The following is a 15,577-nucleotide window of genomic DNA, read 5'->3' as shown; positions in this document are numbered from 1 at the left end:
TGAACCGTTTTTTTTCCCTCAATTTTTGGGTAACATTTCATAATTTAGGGTCCTACTTGTGATCAATTTGTGATCAATTTGTAGATGCATGCATTTAACCCTAGTGCTACTAATTCAACTCATTATTAATCATCACTTGCTCCTATTCTAGGGTACTTTAAGTGTGAAGTTGTTGAAATGAGCATGTGATCTAAAAATTTTCAACAGTTTTGAGGTTTTCATATTACTAGTTAGACAAAATACATATAATACATAATCCAAATTTATAGTATATAAATATTTGCAAATCTCACTATGTGAAATTGAATTAGATCTAAAGTTCATTTGTTAATATGATATCAGAATCATGCATTAAGGTCTATCATAATAAAATTTGTTATTTGTTGGATCTATATTTCACACGTCATCAGACTGTTATTGGACCACTCATTAATAGCTAATATTCTAGAGGATATATTAGAAGTCCTACATTAATTAGAAATAATACAAGTTAATTTTTGTAAGATTATATATATATATATATATATATATATATAAATATATATGTATACATACATATAAATATTATATATATATATATATATATATATATATATATTCTATTTCTTAACATTCTTTAAAAGTGATTCGTATCTCATTAATGATTAATTTTTTTGTGTATTATCTAAAAATTTAACCAACTTGGACGTTTTCATATCACTAATTGGACAATACATACACTTATTAAAATGAGGATAGCAAAATCATGTTGCACTCAGATTCTTCACAAATGTTATACGCACAGATTCGTAATAATTTACTGCGAATATTTTGGCTTTGTTAGTGATTGAACAGGTGCATCTCTCAGAATCCAACAAAAAAAATAGGTGCATAACATTCATATAGAATATTTTAGTGTTAATCACTCATTAACTTTGGCCTTTTTTTTATACACTTTTTTGACAAACAAAGTTTAGAGAACCCACCATCCAAAAGTCACAGACAAATATGATGCACCATGATGACAATAATGATTGCTCTCTGTGTATTCACCTTCAAGCTATTCTGCTATGCAATGCTTATATTATAACCTATTTTTTAAACATCTTCATAATTAAAGTAAAACTATTTTTTAATGTGGTATTGGACTCCTTTCTTATCAACAAAGAGCAAATTAAAAATAGTATTTTATTTTATTACTCTGTATTTCTTAATCGGTATTTAGTTTGAATTTAGATTTTCTGCTGTTTTTGTTGTTGTTCCTCTACGTGTTTTTATAATACACTGATTTTGACGTTTTAAAATATATTAAAAGAATATTTAAAATATCAATACAGTTTTAAAATATATTAAAAAGATATTTAAAATATCAATACAGTGTATTTTTAATGCTTAACAGAAAACAGTACCAAAAAAATCAATGAAGAATCTGGACTCGTTTAGTTTTCACATTATGTGAATATAACAAGCTGGGGTAGAGAAAAAAAGAAAAATACATGACATGACTGATTTGGTTAACTATCATAATCCTCTCAATGGGGTTAAGTGTTGTTGAATTTAATTTCACAGATGGTTAGGATCATGATTTGCTTCCCACATTGAGTCCATTAAAAAGACCCCATACCCTTGAGCCACTTCACAACAAAACTAAACATCATTTCTTCTAGTTGTGGATAATATTCAACAACCATGCTCTGCATTTGGACTCCCATTTAAGCTTGAGAAAATGACTGAACACTAAATTTTGCTGTCAATTTTTTCTGGCATGCATCACCCTTAAGTCATACTAGCATTCATAATAAGAACTGCATAATTTTGTAGTTAATTAACTTTACCACCCAAAACATGGATCAATGGGTGTAATATTGTTCCTGTTTAATCAATGATATTGGAGTTTAAGTTTTAGACATATAGCTGCATTACATATTTGGAGAGACTAAACATTACTGTCTATAATTATAGTATAGAGTAAAATTGTCTAATGTGGAAATACCTGCATTGTATAACAAGGAAAGAGAAAAAGGCTTATTTTGCTAATAAAGATCGCTCCTTCTGCATAATTGGAATGTATCTCTGCGTCAAACTTTGATACATTTTTATTCCAAGACTTTAAAAATGAATGGATATAACCCTCCTAACTCAACTAGATTAAATTTTTTTGACATGTCAAACATGTTTTAGGATGACATACGAATTGTTTGCATCATCTTGACACATTCCAGCTCAAATGTCATCTTGAAACACCGTTCAACAAGCCTAAAAAAATTAATGTTATTAAATTAAAAGGACTATATTCATTCATTTTTAAAATTTGAGAATTAAAATATACAGATTAAGAGAGGAACAAATTCTAGTTTCTCATCTAAGTTTAGGTTAGGTCTAAGTTCAGGAACTAAAAACATACGTAACTCATAATTCAATTCACACAACTTTGTGCTGCTCATGTATGGCGAAATCCATGCATGGTAGAAACTAGGCCCTATTAGCTTGACAAAAAAGCCCATGAAAATAAAACAATGCACTTAAGTTCAGCTAAGAAGAAAAAAGAGCAAGAAACTATGTTCAAGTCCAAATGTGAAATGAAATTATTCCGGCAACAGAATCAACATCAGTACTGAAATCATGTTGCTAATCAGCATTTTTATTGATTAAACAATTTCTTAAGTTTCAGAACAAAACTTATTATATAGAAAATAAACAAATCCAGAAGGGACTTATTATATTGACAGAAAACAAAAATGAATTGAGTGACCAAAATTCTAGGCCATTAAGTTATATACTATAAACAATATGATGTCCAGAGCTTTTGGCCAGACAAACACTCAGATGGAGAAGCCATATTGGTTATTCAACTCAACTCTATTTAACGAACTGATGCACAAATGGACTGTTGGTTGTACAATTCTGTGACTCCATTTGTGATCTTCTGCCTGTTTTTCCTCCTCTTTGAGACAACTATGAACCCTTCATCACCATTCTTTTTTTCACTAACACCTAATGTCTCTTGCTCATCACTATCACTGGAATGAGGCACTGCCTTACTCTTTTCTTCATTTCCATACATAATGTTTATGACAGCACTGTCTTTAGCTACTTCATCATCACAATTTTCAAACTTCCCAACTTTTCCTTCACTGTTGTTAGATTCATCCACAGAATCAATATTTTCCTTGACAGATTTCACTAAAAAACTGAGCAATATCTGCCTTGCTATCTCGGACTTCTCGGATTCAGAAATACTGTTTTTTGTGGGACTTGCCTTGATTTCAGCAAAATTTTCATTTTTTTCTGCCATGTCATCAGAAACATTTGAATTAGAATCATTGGTTTCTATCTGAGAAGCACTTCTGGGAACAAACTCAGGCGCATGAGGATTCATTATTCTTGGAGATCCAAATCCGGTTCTTTCTCCGGTAGGTGTTTGGCTTTTACTAAAACCATGTTTCATGCGGAAAGTATAGTTGGTTCTGTAATATAGAGGTGATCTAGGTCCACAAGGGACCCTGGCAACAGCAGGGGGAAACACTGGCTCCACATGCATGCCTTGACTAACATCTGTATCATACACGCTAGTGAAGGAACCTGAATTTAAATGGTGAGACATGGACAACATTCCTGGATTGAAAGGTTTGGCCGCAGCTGAAAGCTTACTGCCATTTGTTTCTGTAGGTTTTTCCTGATCAGAAGAAGCAAGGGAAACCTTCTCAGCTTCCAATGCAGAATTTTCTTGTTGAGGTTCAATTTCTTGAGTTTCCTCTGTTTCATCATGCTCAGAAACTGCATTAACTATGGAACTTCGGCACGTACCTTCGTTGGTTGATGTCACAGGTAGACTGCTGCATGTCTCATCTTCAGCATTAATCTTCTCCATCTCAGCCTTTTCCAACAGTGGCTTTAAAACTGTACCTGGTGGAGCCAGAGCTACTTCTTTGTAAGATATAGACTTTGAAGCCAAGGAACTTAGAGATGCTGGAGATGAAATTTTTGACACAGAATTTTTTGTTGGATAATTGACAGAATCCTCGGTCAAAGCTATGTTTCGAGCTTTTGGTTGTCTAGACGGAGATGACATGTCTGAAACTGCTCTAGGAACTCCTCTTTGTGGTGGTGAAGTAATCTCATTCCTAGAACTGCTTTCCCTGTAAATGTAATTATTAGAACCATTGATGCTGAGCTTTGATAGAAGAGGTCGCTTTTTGTGGCCGAACTTGCGGTTAGCAGCATTTCCTGATCGCCCTTTTGAATTTGCTTCTTGCCAACCCTCATCTGATGATGCCTCATAAACAACTTCACTTGTCACTGGCCTGTAACTAGTGAAATCACCATTTTCTTTTGGTATTTGAGAATCACGTGTGTCATTGGTTTCTTCTATATTCTCTTCTACCATGCTTGGAGCATCTCTTGAGTCATAAAAAACAATGCTCTCCTCAGCTACTGCATCTTCAGGTTCTTGACTGTTATCACTTGCTGGGAGCAACTGAGAAATAAAAGCGATATGTGAAATATAAAATATGGTAAATGTTCTAAAGTGTTGTCAAAAGTACTTCTAATTTGAAATTAGACTATTCTAGCACTTCACCTAAAACTATAAGCTAACTCCAAAAAAATGTAATATGTTGCATGCCGTTCAAACTTGACTTTAATAAAGGATAAAACTTCCAAAATCTTTGGAATATAGTCTTCCCTTAAGGGAAGTACTTGATGAAAGGCACGTGGTCAATGGAACCGGAACTCAAGGTATTTAATCAAGAGAAAAATCATAAGTTACAATATAGCATATCAAGAGAGGCATTGGTTACAAGCAAGCCATCATCTAGAAAAAATTTTACCCACCTTTGCACGCCTCTGTTTTCTCTGTGCATCATTTCTTTTCGGATCAGGACTGATAAAATCCAAGAGATCTGACACACTGCAAGAAAAGGCTTAAATACATATGTATGTGTACCTTGAAATATAACCTGTTTAAAACACGGTAAATGGGGATACCATGTTAGTACCTAAGGTGACCTTTACTTGCAATGGATGCATCAGGCTTTGGAGTTCCATTTTTAGCTGCTTCCTGCTGCTCTATGGCTTTTGATTCAAAATACTCAAGCCATGCCGCAGCATCCTGCATTGGGGATTTGTTTAAAGAAAATTGTTAAGATTAGAAAAAATCAACTATCAAACCCCATAATTTGTTAATCCTTAGTTCAATCCTAGATAGGTACTCTTTCGCTTATACTAGTAATACCATCAGAAAAGGAAAATACCTGTGTACGAAGGTCTTCTGATCCAAGCTTTGCTTGAAGTATCTTTAGTGTAGTTTGCTCATGTTGCACACTCAGAGAAAATGCATCCATCAATGAAAGAGCTATAGCTATGGCGTGGTAGCTAGCAGCAGTCTATAACATGAAAACTTCTGTATAAAACACTTCCATCTATAGGGGAAGGGAGAAAAAGGAGGGATGGAAAGAGAGAGAGAGACCTGTATATGATCTGCTCCTAACAATCTTTTGTTGCATTTAAGAGCTTCATGCAAGTATCTCAGTGCCACATGAACATTTCCCATGCCCTCTTCCATCATAGCCACATTTATATATGTTGCAGCTGTGTTTGGATGAGACAGCCCACATGTAAAGTGAAGAAGGAATAGAGCACGATTAACATACCTGTGAAAAGGGACATGATTAAATAGTAATTTCAGAATATCAAGCAGAAAAATATAAGCATCCAAGGAACTCAATAAAGTTTAACTTACTTCAGAGCCAGCTCAATGTGTTGCAAACGATAATAGAAAACAGAAAGATCCCCGTAGCTTTTCATAGTGTCAGGGTGGTCAAGACCAAGCTCCCTCTCATTTATATCCAAGGCCTTTTGCTGATAAATGGTGGCCTAAATAAAGAATAATAAAAGTTGATATTTGTTCCAAATCTTTTACCAATCACTACATAAAGAGTTAAAGATACTACACAGGTCCTCACTAAAATGTGTTGATTCACTATCATATTTAGGTTCAGAAAGTCTTTAACATGCTTTCCCCTTTTCTCTTTCTTTCATCTCTTTCCCCTAGTAGCTTAGGACAAAAGAAACAATATTTTCTCCGACTATCTTAGCTTAAACTATGTATCAAGAAAAATTACAGATAAAAATTTCAGATTTCTACTATAGCTTAGACAAAACTGAATTATTGTTACCTGGTTAAAATCTCCTGTGTGGTAGAGAACCACAGCTAGAAGACTATATGCACTTGCAGTATTTCTATGATAGGGTCCACAAACAACCATCATTTTAGCCAATGCCTGCAATATGATAGTATTGTCAAAACACTGCCATATTTATAACTAGTAAACTTTAAAAAGGATGTATCATGCAGACGCCGAAGAAAGTGATTTGTACCTTTGTTCCATAATTTACAGCATCCTCAAGCTTTCCTTTATCAAGAGCAATTTTTGAAGCCTCCAACAAATTGCGTCCATCAATTGAGGAGCACCCTACATGCTGTGAAAAATGATCTTCTTTGTAAATGGTTCAATAAATTATACATTTACACATAAAATAGATCTAGATACTGTTACATAAACATGACCTCACCTTGCAAACAGGAACCAAGCTGATAATATCATTTTTCCCAAAGGGTTTACTAAACTCCATGTCATAATCTCTGGGGAATAATTCCAATCCAACCTGAAAACAAAAACTAGGGCAATTAATAAAAACTTCTTGTATGACAAATAGAATAAGAACACAAAATGCCGATACCTTGTGACATAGCCCTCTGAGAATTGACAGCTTCCTCAAATGTTGAAATTCATCATTCAGTGTCCACCCAAATCTTTTGGACAAAAACGTTCGAAGCCATTGAATTTTGAGATTATGATCATCATTCAAACTTTGATCATTATCTTCTGTTCGACTCCCACCAAGTAAGAAATTTAGTGTTGATGCAATGGCTGCTGATAGATCGGCTACATTGTCAACAGAGGCAATAACTGCTTTAAGTTGATGCTTGAAAGCTCGAGTAATCATCTCATGAATACAAAGGGATTGTATGTGAGGAAGATTCTCAGCAAGTTTAACCTGATTCACACATGAAATTAGAACCAAAAAAAGCAAACCATATAATATAACCAAAACTACTTAAACCAGAAAGGTATATCTAGATTACAATAGCAGCTATCAAGCAGTAGAATAGTGGTAATATTTGAACACTGTTCAAAAAAAGGCTCTAGAGATTGGAAGAACATTACACATACTACATCCAGAAAATTAATCCTCAGCTAGCCAATATCTACAGGAAGCTTAGAAATAGAGAAAAGTATTCTCACCACTTGACCCAAAGATCGCATCTTTAAGCCTCTTAAATGCATAAAGTCAGTCAGTGTTCGCCCATCCACAGGAGAAAGTTCAAGTGATCCAAAGTCCATAGCCTAAAAAATTGATACATTACGTTCTTAATTATTGACTACAACCTTTGTGTTATTCAAACGAATGTAAAGTCCTTTGAAAAATGTAATGTTACCAGCTTTGGCAAGGCAACTTCATCATAAAACTTGTGTGCCATGCTGATTAGCTCATCCACTGACTGTTGCAAGAAGAAACAAATTGAAATGATTAATACAGTTACATGTACAAGAAAGATAATGAAAGATTCATTATCATAAAAATAGCAGCATAAATAATACCTAAAACAAACTAAATACAGACAAAGTAATAAAATTGGAAAATGACAGTCACAAAAGATGTAAGAAAAGTACTAGAAAATTTTCAAAAAAGAAATGTAGATCGCATTCCAGAGGTGATGTTGGTGTCTAACATTTAATGAACTTAATTTCTTCAAAAAATATACCATTAAATACTCTTAAAAGACCTCTACTAAGCATTCAATTTTCAATAACCACTTTCACAACAGATTATTCAAAATTCTCCCCCTTAATATGTTGTTCTTAAACTTATAAAACTTCTCAAATTTGTGAAACTCTTATACAGACAAAACCTTCATGAAAGTATCAACAAGTTGATCATTAAAGTTGCAAATAGAAAAAGCAAAAAAAAGTATCAACATGAGAATACACCAAAATGAAGCACACAAACATCAAAATACGCCACAAACCTTCGTGTGAAGACCAGTTCCAGATTCTTTGAGTCGCAAAAATGTTTCTTCAGAAAGTAGTTTCTCTAATTCATTAGAGTTACTCAAGTCATCACTGTTCGGCTCAACTTTATCAGCATTGTCACTCACATCTCCGGGTCTAGAGTCATTTTGCTCTATAGAATCTGCACCGTCTACATTATTTGATTTCTTCTCTCTTTTCTTCAAAAATTTAAATTGCTTTCCAAGACCTTTAACAGCTTGCTCAACGTCATTTCCATCTTCTTTGTTTTTGGAACTGTTATCAGTTGAAGTTTCCTGTTTTTGCAAATGCTGCATCCAACAGGAACCAAGTTCCCATCTAATAGACCTTTCTGAAACACTTGGCTCCTCCTTTATTTTCTCTATGCCTTCTTGAATAACCTTTCGAACAAGGCTTTTAGAAGCATCTTCGTCATCCGAAATTGATGGGGATGATACATTCACTTCTAATGAATCAGATCCAGACTTGTGAAGCAGTAGCCTCAAACTGCATAGATCACAAAAATGTGTCACTTTGTCAGACATCATCATAAATTTGCTATTATGATCAATCTCTATGGGTGACAATGCTTGCATTGAAATGGATCTAATTAACCAATAGAGAAAGATAACACAAATGTTGCCTGACATAATATGCAACCTAAAAGTGCTACCATTTCCAGACCATCCATCCACAGTTAACATTTGCATAAAAGTTTATCGTTCAAAACCTGTTGATGTTGAGAGCATTTGCCCCACCATCTGGCTGATCGTCTATCTCAATGTCTCGAACTTTGGGCTTCCTCATGTTCACATTACCCACAACCTTCACTGTTGCAGTATATCCACAGTGGTGTACAACAACGACAGTCAAGGAAGAAGTATCCTGTACTCAACAAAGAGCAAATAAAAAAATGAACAATCACAATTCATCTATACCCTTGAGGGACAGGTTATTGACACTTACATGAACAATTACACTTTCATCAGCTGTCAATCCTTTGATTAAATTCTTCTGAACATCCTCCTTTTGCACGATGGATTCAACTTGCAAAGAATCATGCTTTTTATTTCCATCCTGGATGTCACGTTTGACTGTAATGGACAAGTCTCCCATTTGATCTTCATGCAGAACAGCACCTGGAGAAGAATTCAATTCATTCTTCATGTTTTTGTTGGATTCCATGATGTGCTGGATAGCTGCAACAGCCTTAAATATTGAGGTATCAACAAATTGATTGTGAAGAAGAAATGCTTTTCTATCCCTGACTACTCTCTCCTCCTCAGTTTTGCAAGGAAGAGAAGCCAATATTGCAAAATCCGTTGCCCATGGTCTAAGATCGAATTCGCCATTTCTTCCTTGGCCACCACCATTACCACCCCAGTTTTCATCCTCCGCGGGCAATGAAGGAAAGCTTGAAGGAGACTCGGCTACAGATGGAGGGACAAGCCATGTATTTGCTCGGAATCCATATGGAAGATTTCCAAACTGAAGAAACATGCTGTTAGAGAAAGATGTTTTCAAAAGAAAGGCAAATAATAATCAGTTTCATTAATTTGATGAAAAGTGTACCTTATTACGTTCCAAAAAGGCTTTCATCAACGATTCATATGCCTACATTCATCAAGTCATTTGTTAGAAAGCTAGTTAAAACATCAAACTCCCTGAAGAAAAATCAGATTCTTATATCTATTTTTCTGATATCTTCACATGAAAGATATGTAAATAAAAGCACAAAATATGAACAACTTCAGTAGATAGAGTTTATAGCCATTTATATATTATAGAATGAGTTAAGAACCTAAAAGGGAAAGCAAAGAAGTTGGGAATAAGAAGAAAGAGAAACATACATTAGCAAAGGCTCGGCTGAGCTGTTGCAGAAGATCAACCAAGGTGTGGCTGTGCAGAGACTGCTTCCCCACAGTGTAAAACCCTTTCTCTGAAACAACCACTTCTATTACCTTCCCATTGCATATTTTAACCTTCATTCACGCACCAACAACATTTTCTCACGTCAGATACACATAACATCATGCAACATGCATCAGTAACAAAGGAAAAGGCCAAAACCTGAAGCTGAAAGTAATCCCCTTTGCGCCTATCATCTTCATCCTTCACTTCACATCTCTTCAATTCTGCAAAACCCAAAAAAAAAAAAAAAATTCCATTAAATTATTGTTCAGCTTGTGATTTTCCCATGAGTTTGTTCAACAGAAATGAAAGTGAAGAGAAAGAGGTACCCACGTAAAATGGGGGGAGAGAGGTGAGACAAGGAGAAGAACTCGTAGAAATCTGAGAGCTTCGGCGTCGGGTGAATGGCCTTCATCCCCACATTGTCGGAGATCGCCGACGGTGGCGCCTCCGACGATGGTGACCCGACCCGGGATTCCCCATTCGGTGTTTCAGGTGGGCTCAAACTCGTCTTGTTCTGGTGTTGGGCCTTCCCGTTTTTCTTGGGCCTCGATTCTGGGCTTGGTAAACTCCGTTTGGGCCTACCGAACCTTGTTGTGCATGCCACAATATCCAAGACCCTCCGCACGTGCGCAACTGCTTGGGCCTCCTCAGTGTAATCCTCTGACACAGTGACACAAACAAATAAATATATAAATAATAAATAAGTTTAAATAATCATTTACAGTGATTTTCTTATTATTAAAAACTCACTACAAAAACTACGACATTATTATTTTTTCATTCATTACGACTTCAGAGTTTCTTAGAAATGGAAAAACCTTTTATATTTTAAAACCTTTATTTTGTAATGATAGAGAATAAAACTTAGAATGAAAAGCGTTTATATAAGAACTAAAACATATTTACTTAAAATATAAGGATTAAAAAAAATAGCGTAATGATTAAATAAATAATTAATCGAAGAATTTCATTCTGCAAGTATAAATAATTGAAATGAACAGTGACACGTGAAATCATACCGGTGAGTTTCGTGACACTGATATTTTGAGAGAGAATAAAATAAACATGCGGCAAAACAAAACACATGATTTTCACATGATTATTTTTAATTATTGTACAATCATTTTACCCCATAATTAATTACTGGTAATTCTTAACTTAAAAAAAATCTGTTATCGATGCATAAATAATTTTTCAATAATACTTGAATTTTGAATTATTTGAAAAGATCGAAAAAGGGGCGTACAGAAAACGTTAGTATCACATGTTGGTTTCAACATAGCTTTAAAAATTTAATTGTTCTTTTTAATTTTCTCTTATATTTATAAAAAAGAAAAATACAATTATTTTGGTATATATTAAATTCCAACACGAAGCTATTATGAGATGGCGATGGTGTAGGAAAAGTGGGGTTTGGTTTTCCACCGAAATGCAACTTGAATAAATGGCAACAACAATATTGGGCGAAGCATTAACGTGTATCACACAAAAAATAGATTTTCACTCTTGTGAAAAGGACAACAAAGTATTTTTCAAATACCAAAATAAGTGAATAGATTTTTTCTTTCTTTGTATGCATTGCTTTAAAGAAACACCATAAATATAAATAACCATTTTGAAAATAAAAATTAAAAATAAAACCACATTGGAAGGTTTTTCACTTACTCCTAGATGATTTATTAATTTTTCAATAAAGGGCACACTTAAAAATTAGTACATTTGAACATTAAAAACCACTATTTTTTTTTTCAAATAGTTGGAGCCCACAAAAAATATTCCATTATTTGTTGTAAACTACTATGTTTTAAGAAGTATTAAAAGATGTTGTATTCTATAGAGCAATGTCTCCTCTAATGCTCTAATGTTAGGTGAAATTCCTCCACATGTAACTAAGCCAAATAGGAGATGAAAAAAACTAAGTATCTAAAGGAAAATAAAACAATTTCTCTTTATAGAACCCAATATAAAGAAAAAAAAATTAAAGCAATGAGATTTATAAAGCACAAAATCTTTATAAAAACCAATGTAATAAGTTTTTTCAAACAAGAACTTTTGACATTAGTGTACATTCAAACTTTGAACAAAGACTTTAACATTAAAATACAAGAAGTTTAACATAACAAGAGCATGTTGTTATTACCATTTAAAATATCTTTGTGTCACAATATTTGAAAAGAAAAAAAAAAAATCTTGTTAATCACGAGATTCTCTATGTTTCGGATATTGTCCTCGTAAAATATAATAAAATACAATATAGTAGACAATGTTTTAAAAGATATTATTTTTTTTATATTTTAATATTAATATATTTTGGAAACTCTGATAGTAGAAGATAACATAAATAAACAATAAAAAATTCTGACCGGTTCATCCTTGCATGTAACTTCATTGGTAAAAAAAAAATGCCAAAAAATAAAAAAAAATTAAAAGCATTGATTAAAAACTTAATGGCAAAACCAGTTCACAACTCCCAACTCAACACCATTATGGAAATTTGCAATTACCCCTTCAGCCATTCGATGAGTCTTAATTAAAAAATAAATGAAATTTCAGTGCAAATTCTGATTAAACTCATTACCCTCTTCTTAAAAAAGAAGAAAGTAGATTAAAGTGGTGAACAAAAATAGCCAGAAATGGTAGACTAAACTAAATGCAGAAGCACATGAGACACAATTTGTAGTTGATAATGAATGGGAAACATGTTGTTGTTGAGTACACCTACCTTCAACCATTCTCAGAAGACATGGCTTTAGGGTAACAATTTCCACTCTGTCATTTAATTTATGACCTTTACCCTAAGGAAGGAACAGAGTATATGTGTGAGACAAATATAAATAAAGATTGAGAAGGGTTTTTCACACAGGAATATAAAATATTAACTCAATAAATAAATAAATAAATAATTTCAAAAATATTTAAATGCCAACCTCATGAGATAAAGAATAGTTTGTGAAATGGCATGTCTCCACCTTCACAGCCAATAGTTTCCTCACATCGAGTATCTTATCAGTCGAGATACCCTTTCGCAAATTTTCATCACACAAATCGTTAGCGAAATGTAAAACTCGTCAAATGACACACAACGAGAATCTAAATTCTCCAATAATACACAAAACCTTCAATGATACACAACTACAAAATGAAATTTTAAACCCTTCAATTGACACACAACTGATTCAGAATGTGAAATAATATACATACCTTCAAGAGAATTTGGGTATCATATGGAGTCACCACATTGATGTCAACAAGAGAAGGTGCTGCTGCTGCTGAAAATGAAAACACACAACAACAACAAACAGACATTGCAGAAAAGTTTTTCAGTTCCATTATCTACACCAATATATATATATACACTCACTAATCTGGTGATGTTCACAAAAAACAACACCTTTCTCTTCCTTTTTCTTCTTCTCTGCTTTTGCTTTATTTGATTTCCCTTTTCCTGATCTTGGAGGCATTTTTTCTGCACACTGCCACACACACAAAAGGTAATTTTTTTTTTTTGCATAGAAAGTTGAGAGCACTAGTTTGGAAAACTCATCAGCAATCCAAAACTTTGGGTGGTAAAAGGAGATTTTATACTAAAAAAGGTGTTATAAAGATTGATAAAGAAGAAGAAGAATGAAGAGTGTGGAGAAAAGAGTGTGAGAAGAAAGAAACATAAGTTTTGAAGAAGTGAGTGATATATTGTAATTTGGGTTGAAGAGGATAGGATAAGGGTGATGGAATTTTAACCTTTTGAGGATTTGAGAGCAATTGTAGCCTCTCCTTGTTGCTAATAACTTGATATCTTCTTTTTTTTTTTTTTTTCTCTTTCTCTCTCTCTTTGTGTTTTTTGTGGAACCATGTGATGTGAATCTCAATGCAAATGTCTTATAACAAAGTTTGAGGTGGGCATGCACTTGAGCCCAGGCAAAAGACAAAATGGCCAGTGCAGACAAAACTGGCCGTTGATTGCCTGCCACGTGGCGCTCTGCCGTGTGGCGAGTTCATTTTGTTTTATCACATGTTTGCATCTTCAATTGATGCTCCTGTGCAGAGTCATCACACACCGTCCATCTCCCATCATGTAATCAACTTTTGACAGTGTGTGTATTATTGAACCTCATGCACCAACCTTGTCATCTTCTCATTGGTTGCTACCTATTGTATTCACTATTTAGTCCATCACTTGCAATTTTAAATCATTTTTTTTTCTTTATCTCTATGGCAGGGAAAAATATGGCTGCAATTTGCAAATACTAAAAGAGTTACTTTCTGTTTATTTTGATCTTACATGCTAATGAATTATTTTACAAAGAAAATAACAGATTAATATATAAAAACTTGGAAAATCACTTTTCTTTTATGTTGAAACATGTCAATATATACTTGTAAACAAATGTATTTATTTTGTGCAATAAAAATCAAAGTAGTTCACAAATATTTTGTCAAAATCAAGAAAATTCAATGTAGTTCGTAGTTGTCAAAATCAAGAAAATTCAATGTAGTTCGTAGTTCCTATGGGCTTAAAACTACTAATTAAAAAGTATTGAGTGTTTTTTATTAATCATTTATAAAATGCATCAATTTTTACAGTATGTTTAATAATAAATATTATTTTTTTTACTCTTGTTCAACATTTGTAGAACTGAAAATATTTCATTGTCTTGATTATGTTGTTTAAGATCATGGATTAAATATTAAGAAGGATTTACATTAATATTACTTTTGCAATAAATTATTTGCATTTATTATTATTATTATTACTCTAAGATAATTTATAATATTTATATCCATATATATTAATTATATAACAAAGATACTTCTTATTATATGAAAGAAACAAATTTGAATTCTATGCTGGTTATTTGAATTCTATGCTGATTTTTTACGTGTTGTTTTTTTTTTACTGTATTTTCATAATACACTGACTACTATTAATTTTAACGTTTTAAAATATATTAAAAGATATTTAAAATATCAATACAATCTATTTTTAATACCCAACAGATAATAATATAAAAAATCAATAAAAAAATTTGTACTCAAAAAAATCATCTGATGTATGCTTTCAATGACTACAAATATTCTGCATAATATAATTAATACTCATTAATTTTCATTAACTCCGTTCCTTGCTAAAAAGCATGTCAAACTAATAAAGTAAGCACAAGCTTCAAAAATGTTGGTGCATGAAAATGATGTAACTTTGGGTCATTAAGTTGATCAATCTTTTCAAACGTGATTACCTAGGCTAAGAGTAATTACACTCCATTTGACTTAATGATAACCGTCCAAATTAAAAATTGAAAAAAAAAAACGACAAAATATTATACAAAACGTGGTCCCTTCAAATATATAAACACGATATGAACAATTAAATAATTAGTTGCGAATTGATTTCAACGACTAGAGTTTATCTAAATATATATATTTGAATAATTATTGGAGTCAAAATAATTGACAAAATATAAAGTAAACTTCTTCGAGGAATCGAATATTTGTAGATACCATTCTGCAATGCAAATATGTACAATCCAATGGATTGGTTAGCAATTTTTTAAATAAAACCTTGATTATTTTGTTTTGACTTTTATAATTACTGT

The 15,577-nt window shown here is 32.9% G+C and overlaps 1 protein-coding gene across 3 annotated transcripts; it reads right to left on the bottom strand.

The window, feature by feature from the left end:
- Nucleotides 1–2,591: 2,591 nt before the first annotated feature.
- On the bottom strand, nucleotides 2,592–13,851 carry LOC114167138 (Tetratricopeptide repeat (TPR)-like superfamily protein). 3 transcript variants are annotated; one of them, XM_028052114.2, is made up of 24 exons: nucleotides 13,725–13,851; nucleotides 13,378–13,459; nucleotides 13,188–13,252; nucleotides 12,914–13,006; nucleotides 12,709–12,781; nucleotides 10,317–10,646; nucleotides 10,143–10,207; nucleotides 9,923–10,054; nucleotides 9,645–9,686; nucleotides 9,039–9,560; nucleotides 8,803–8,957; nucleotides 8,072–8,579; nucleotides 7,481–7,543; nucleotides 7,287–7,388; nucleotides 6,721–7,038; nucleotides 6,553–6,645; nucleotides 6,358–6,459; nucleotides 6,156–6,260; nucleotides 5,720–5,853; nucleotides 5,447–5,630; nucleotides 5,232–5,363; nucleotides 4,977–5,089; nucleotides 4,813–4,888; nucleotides 2,592–4,456 (listed from the first exon to the last, which is right to left on the bottom strand). In XM_028052114.2, the coding sequence occupies exons 2-24, from the start codon at nucleotides 13,445–13,447 to the stop codon at nucleotides 2,843–2,845; spliced, it is 5,091 nt and encodes a 1,696-aa protein (XP_027907915.2). In that variant the 5' UTR covers nucleotides 13,448–13,459; nucleotides 13,725–13,851; the 3' UTR covers nucleotides 2,592–2,842. The 3 variants fall into 3 exon arrangements, with proteins under 3 accessions (XP_027907915.2, XP_027907914.2, XP_027907913.2); XM_028052113.2 differs by lacking the exon at nucleotides 13,725–13,851 and having other exon boundaries at nucleotides 13,188–13,255; nucleotides 13,378–13,673; XM_028052112.2 differs by lacking the exon at nucleotides 13,725–13,851 and having other exon boundaries at nucleotides 13,378–13,673.
- Between the last annotated feature and the right edge of the window lie 1,726 nt (nucleotides 13,852–15,577).

The sequence above is a fragment of the Vigna unguiculata genome, chromosome 10, assembly GCF_037176805.1.
Source record: "Vigna unguiculata cultivar grain cowpea cultivar isolate G323 ecotype 2 chromosome 10, ASM3717680v1, whole genome shotgun sequence".
NCBI classification, from domain to species: domain Eukaryota; kingdom Viridiplantae; phylum Streptophyta; class Magnoliopsida; order Fabales; family Fabaceae; genus Vigna; species Vigna unguiculata.
The sequence above is the reverse complement of the archived record's forward strand: the minus strand, read 5'-3'. Positions and strand labels throughout refer to the sequence as shown.

What these genes read in the sequence shown, in the direction of transcription:
- LOC114167138 (XM_028052113.2), bottom strand. Translation starts at nt 13,447, where the DNA reads ATGCCTCCAAGATCAGGAAAAGGGAAATCAAATAAAGCAAAAGCAGAG. An exon ending in GAAGAAAAAGGAAGAGAAAG is followed by an intron (nt 13,256 to 13,377) that starts GTGTTGTTTTTT and finishes TTTCATTTTCAG; the next exon opens with CAGCAGCAGCACCTTCTCTT. An exon ending in TCAGAGGGCTATGTCACAAG is followed by an intron (nt 6,646 to 6,720) that starts GTATCGGCATTT and finishes TTTTGTTTTCAG; the next exon opens with GTTGGATTGGAATTATTCCC.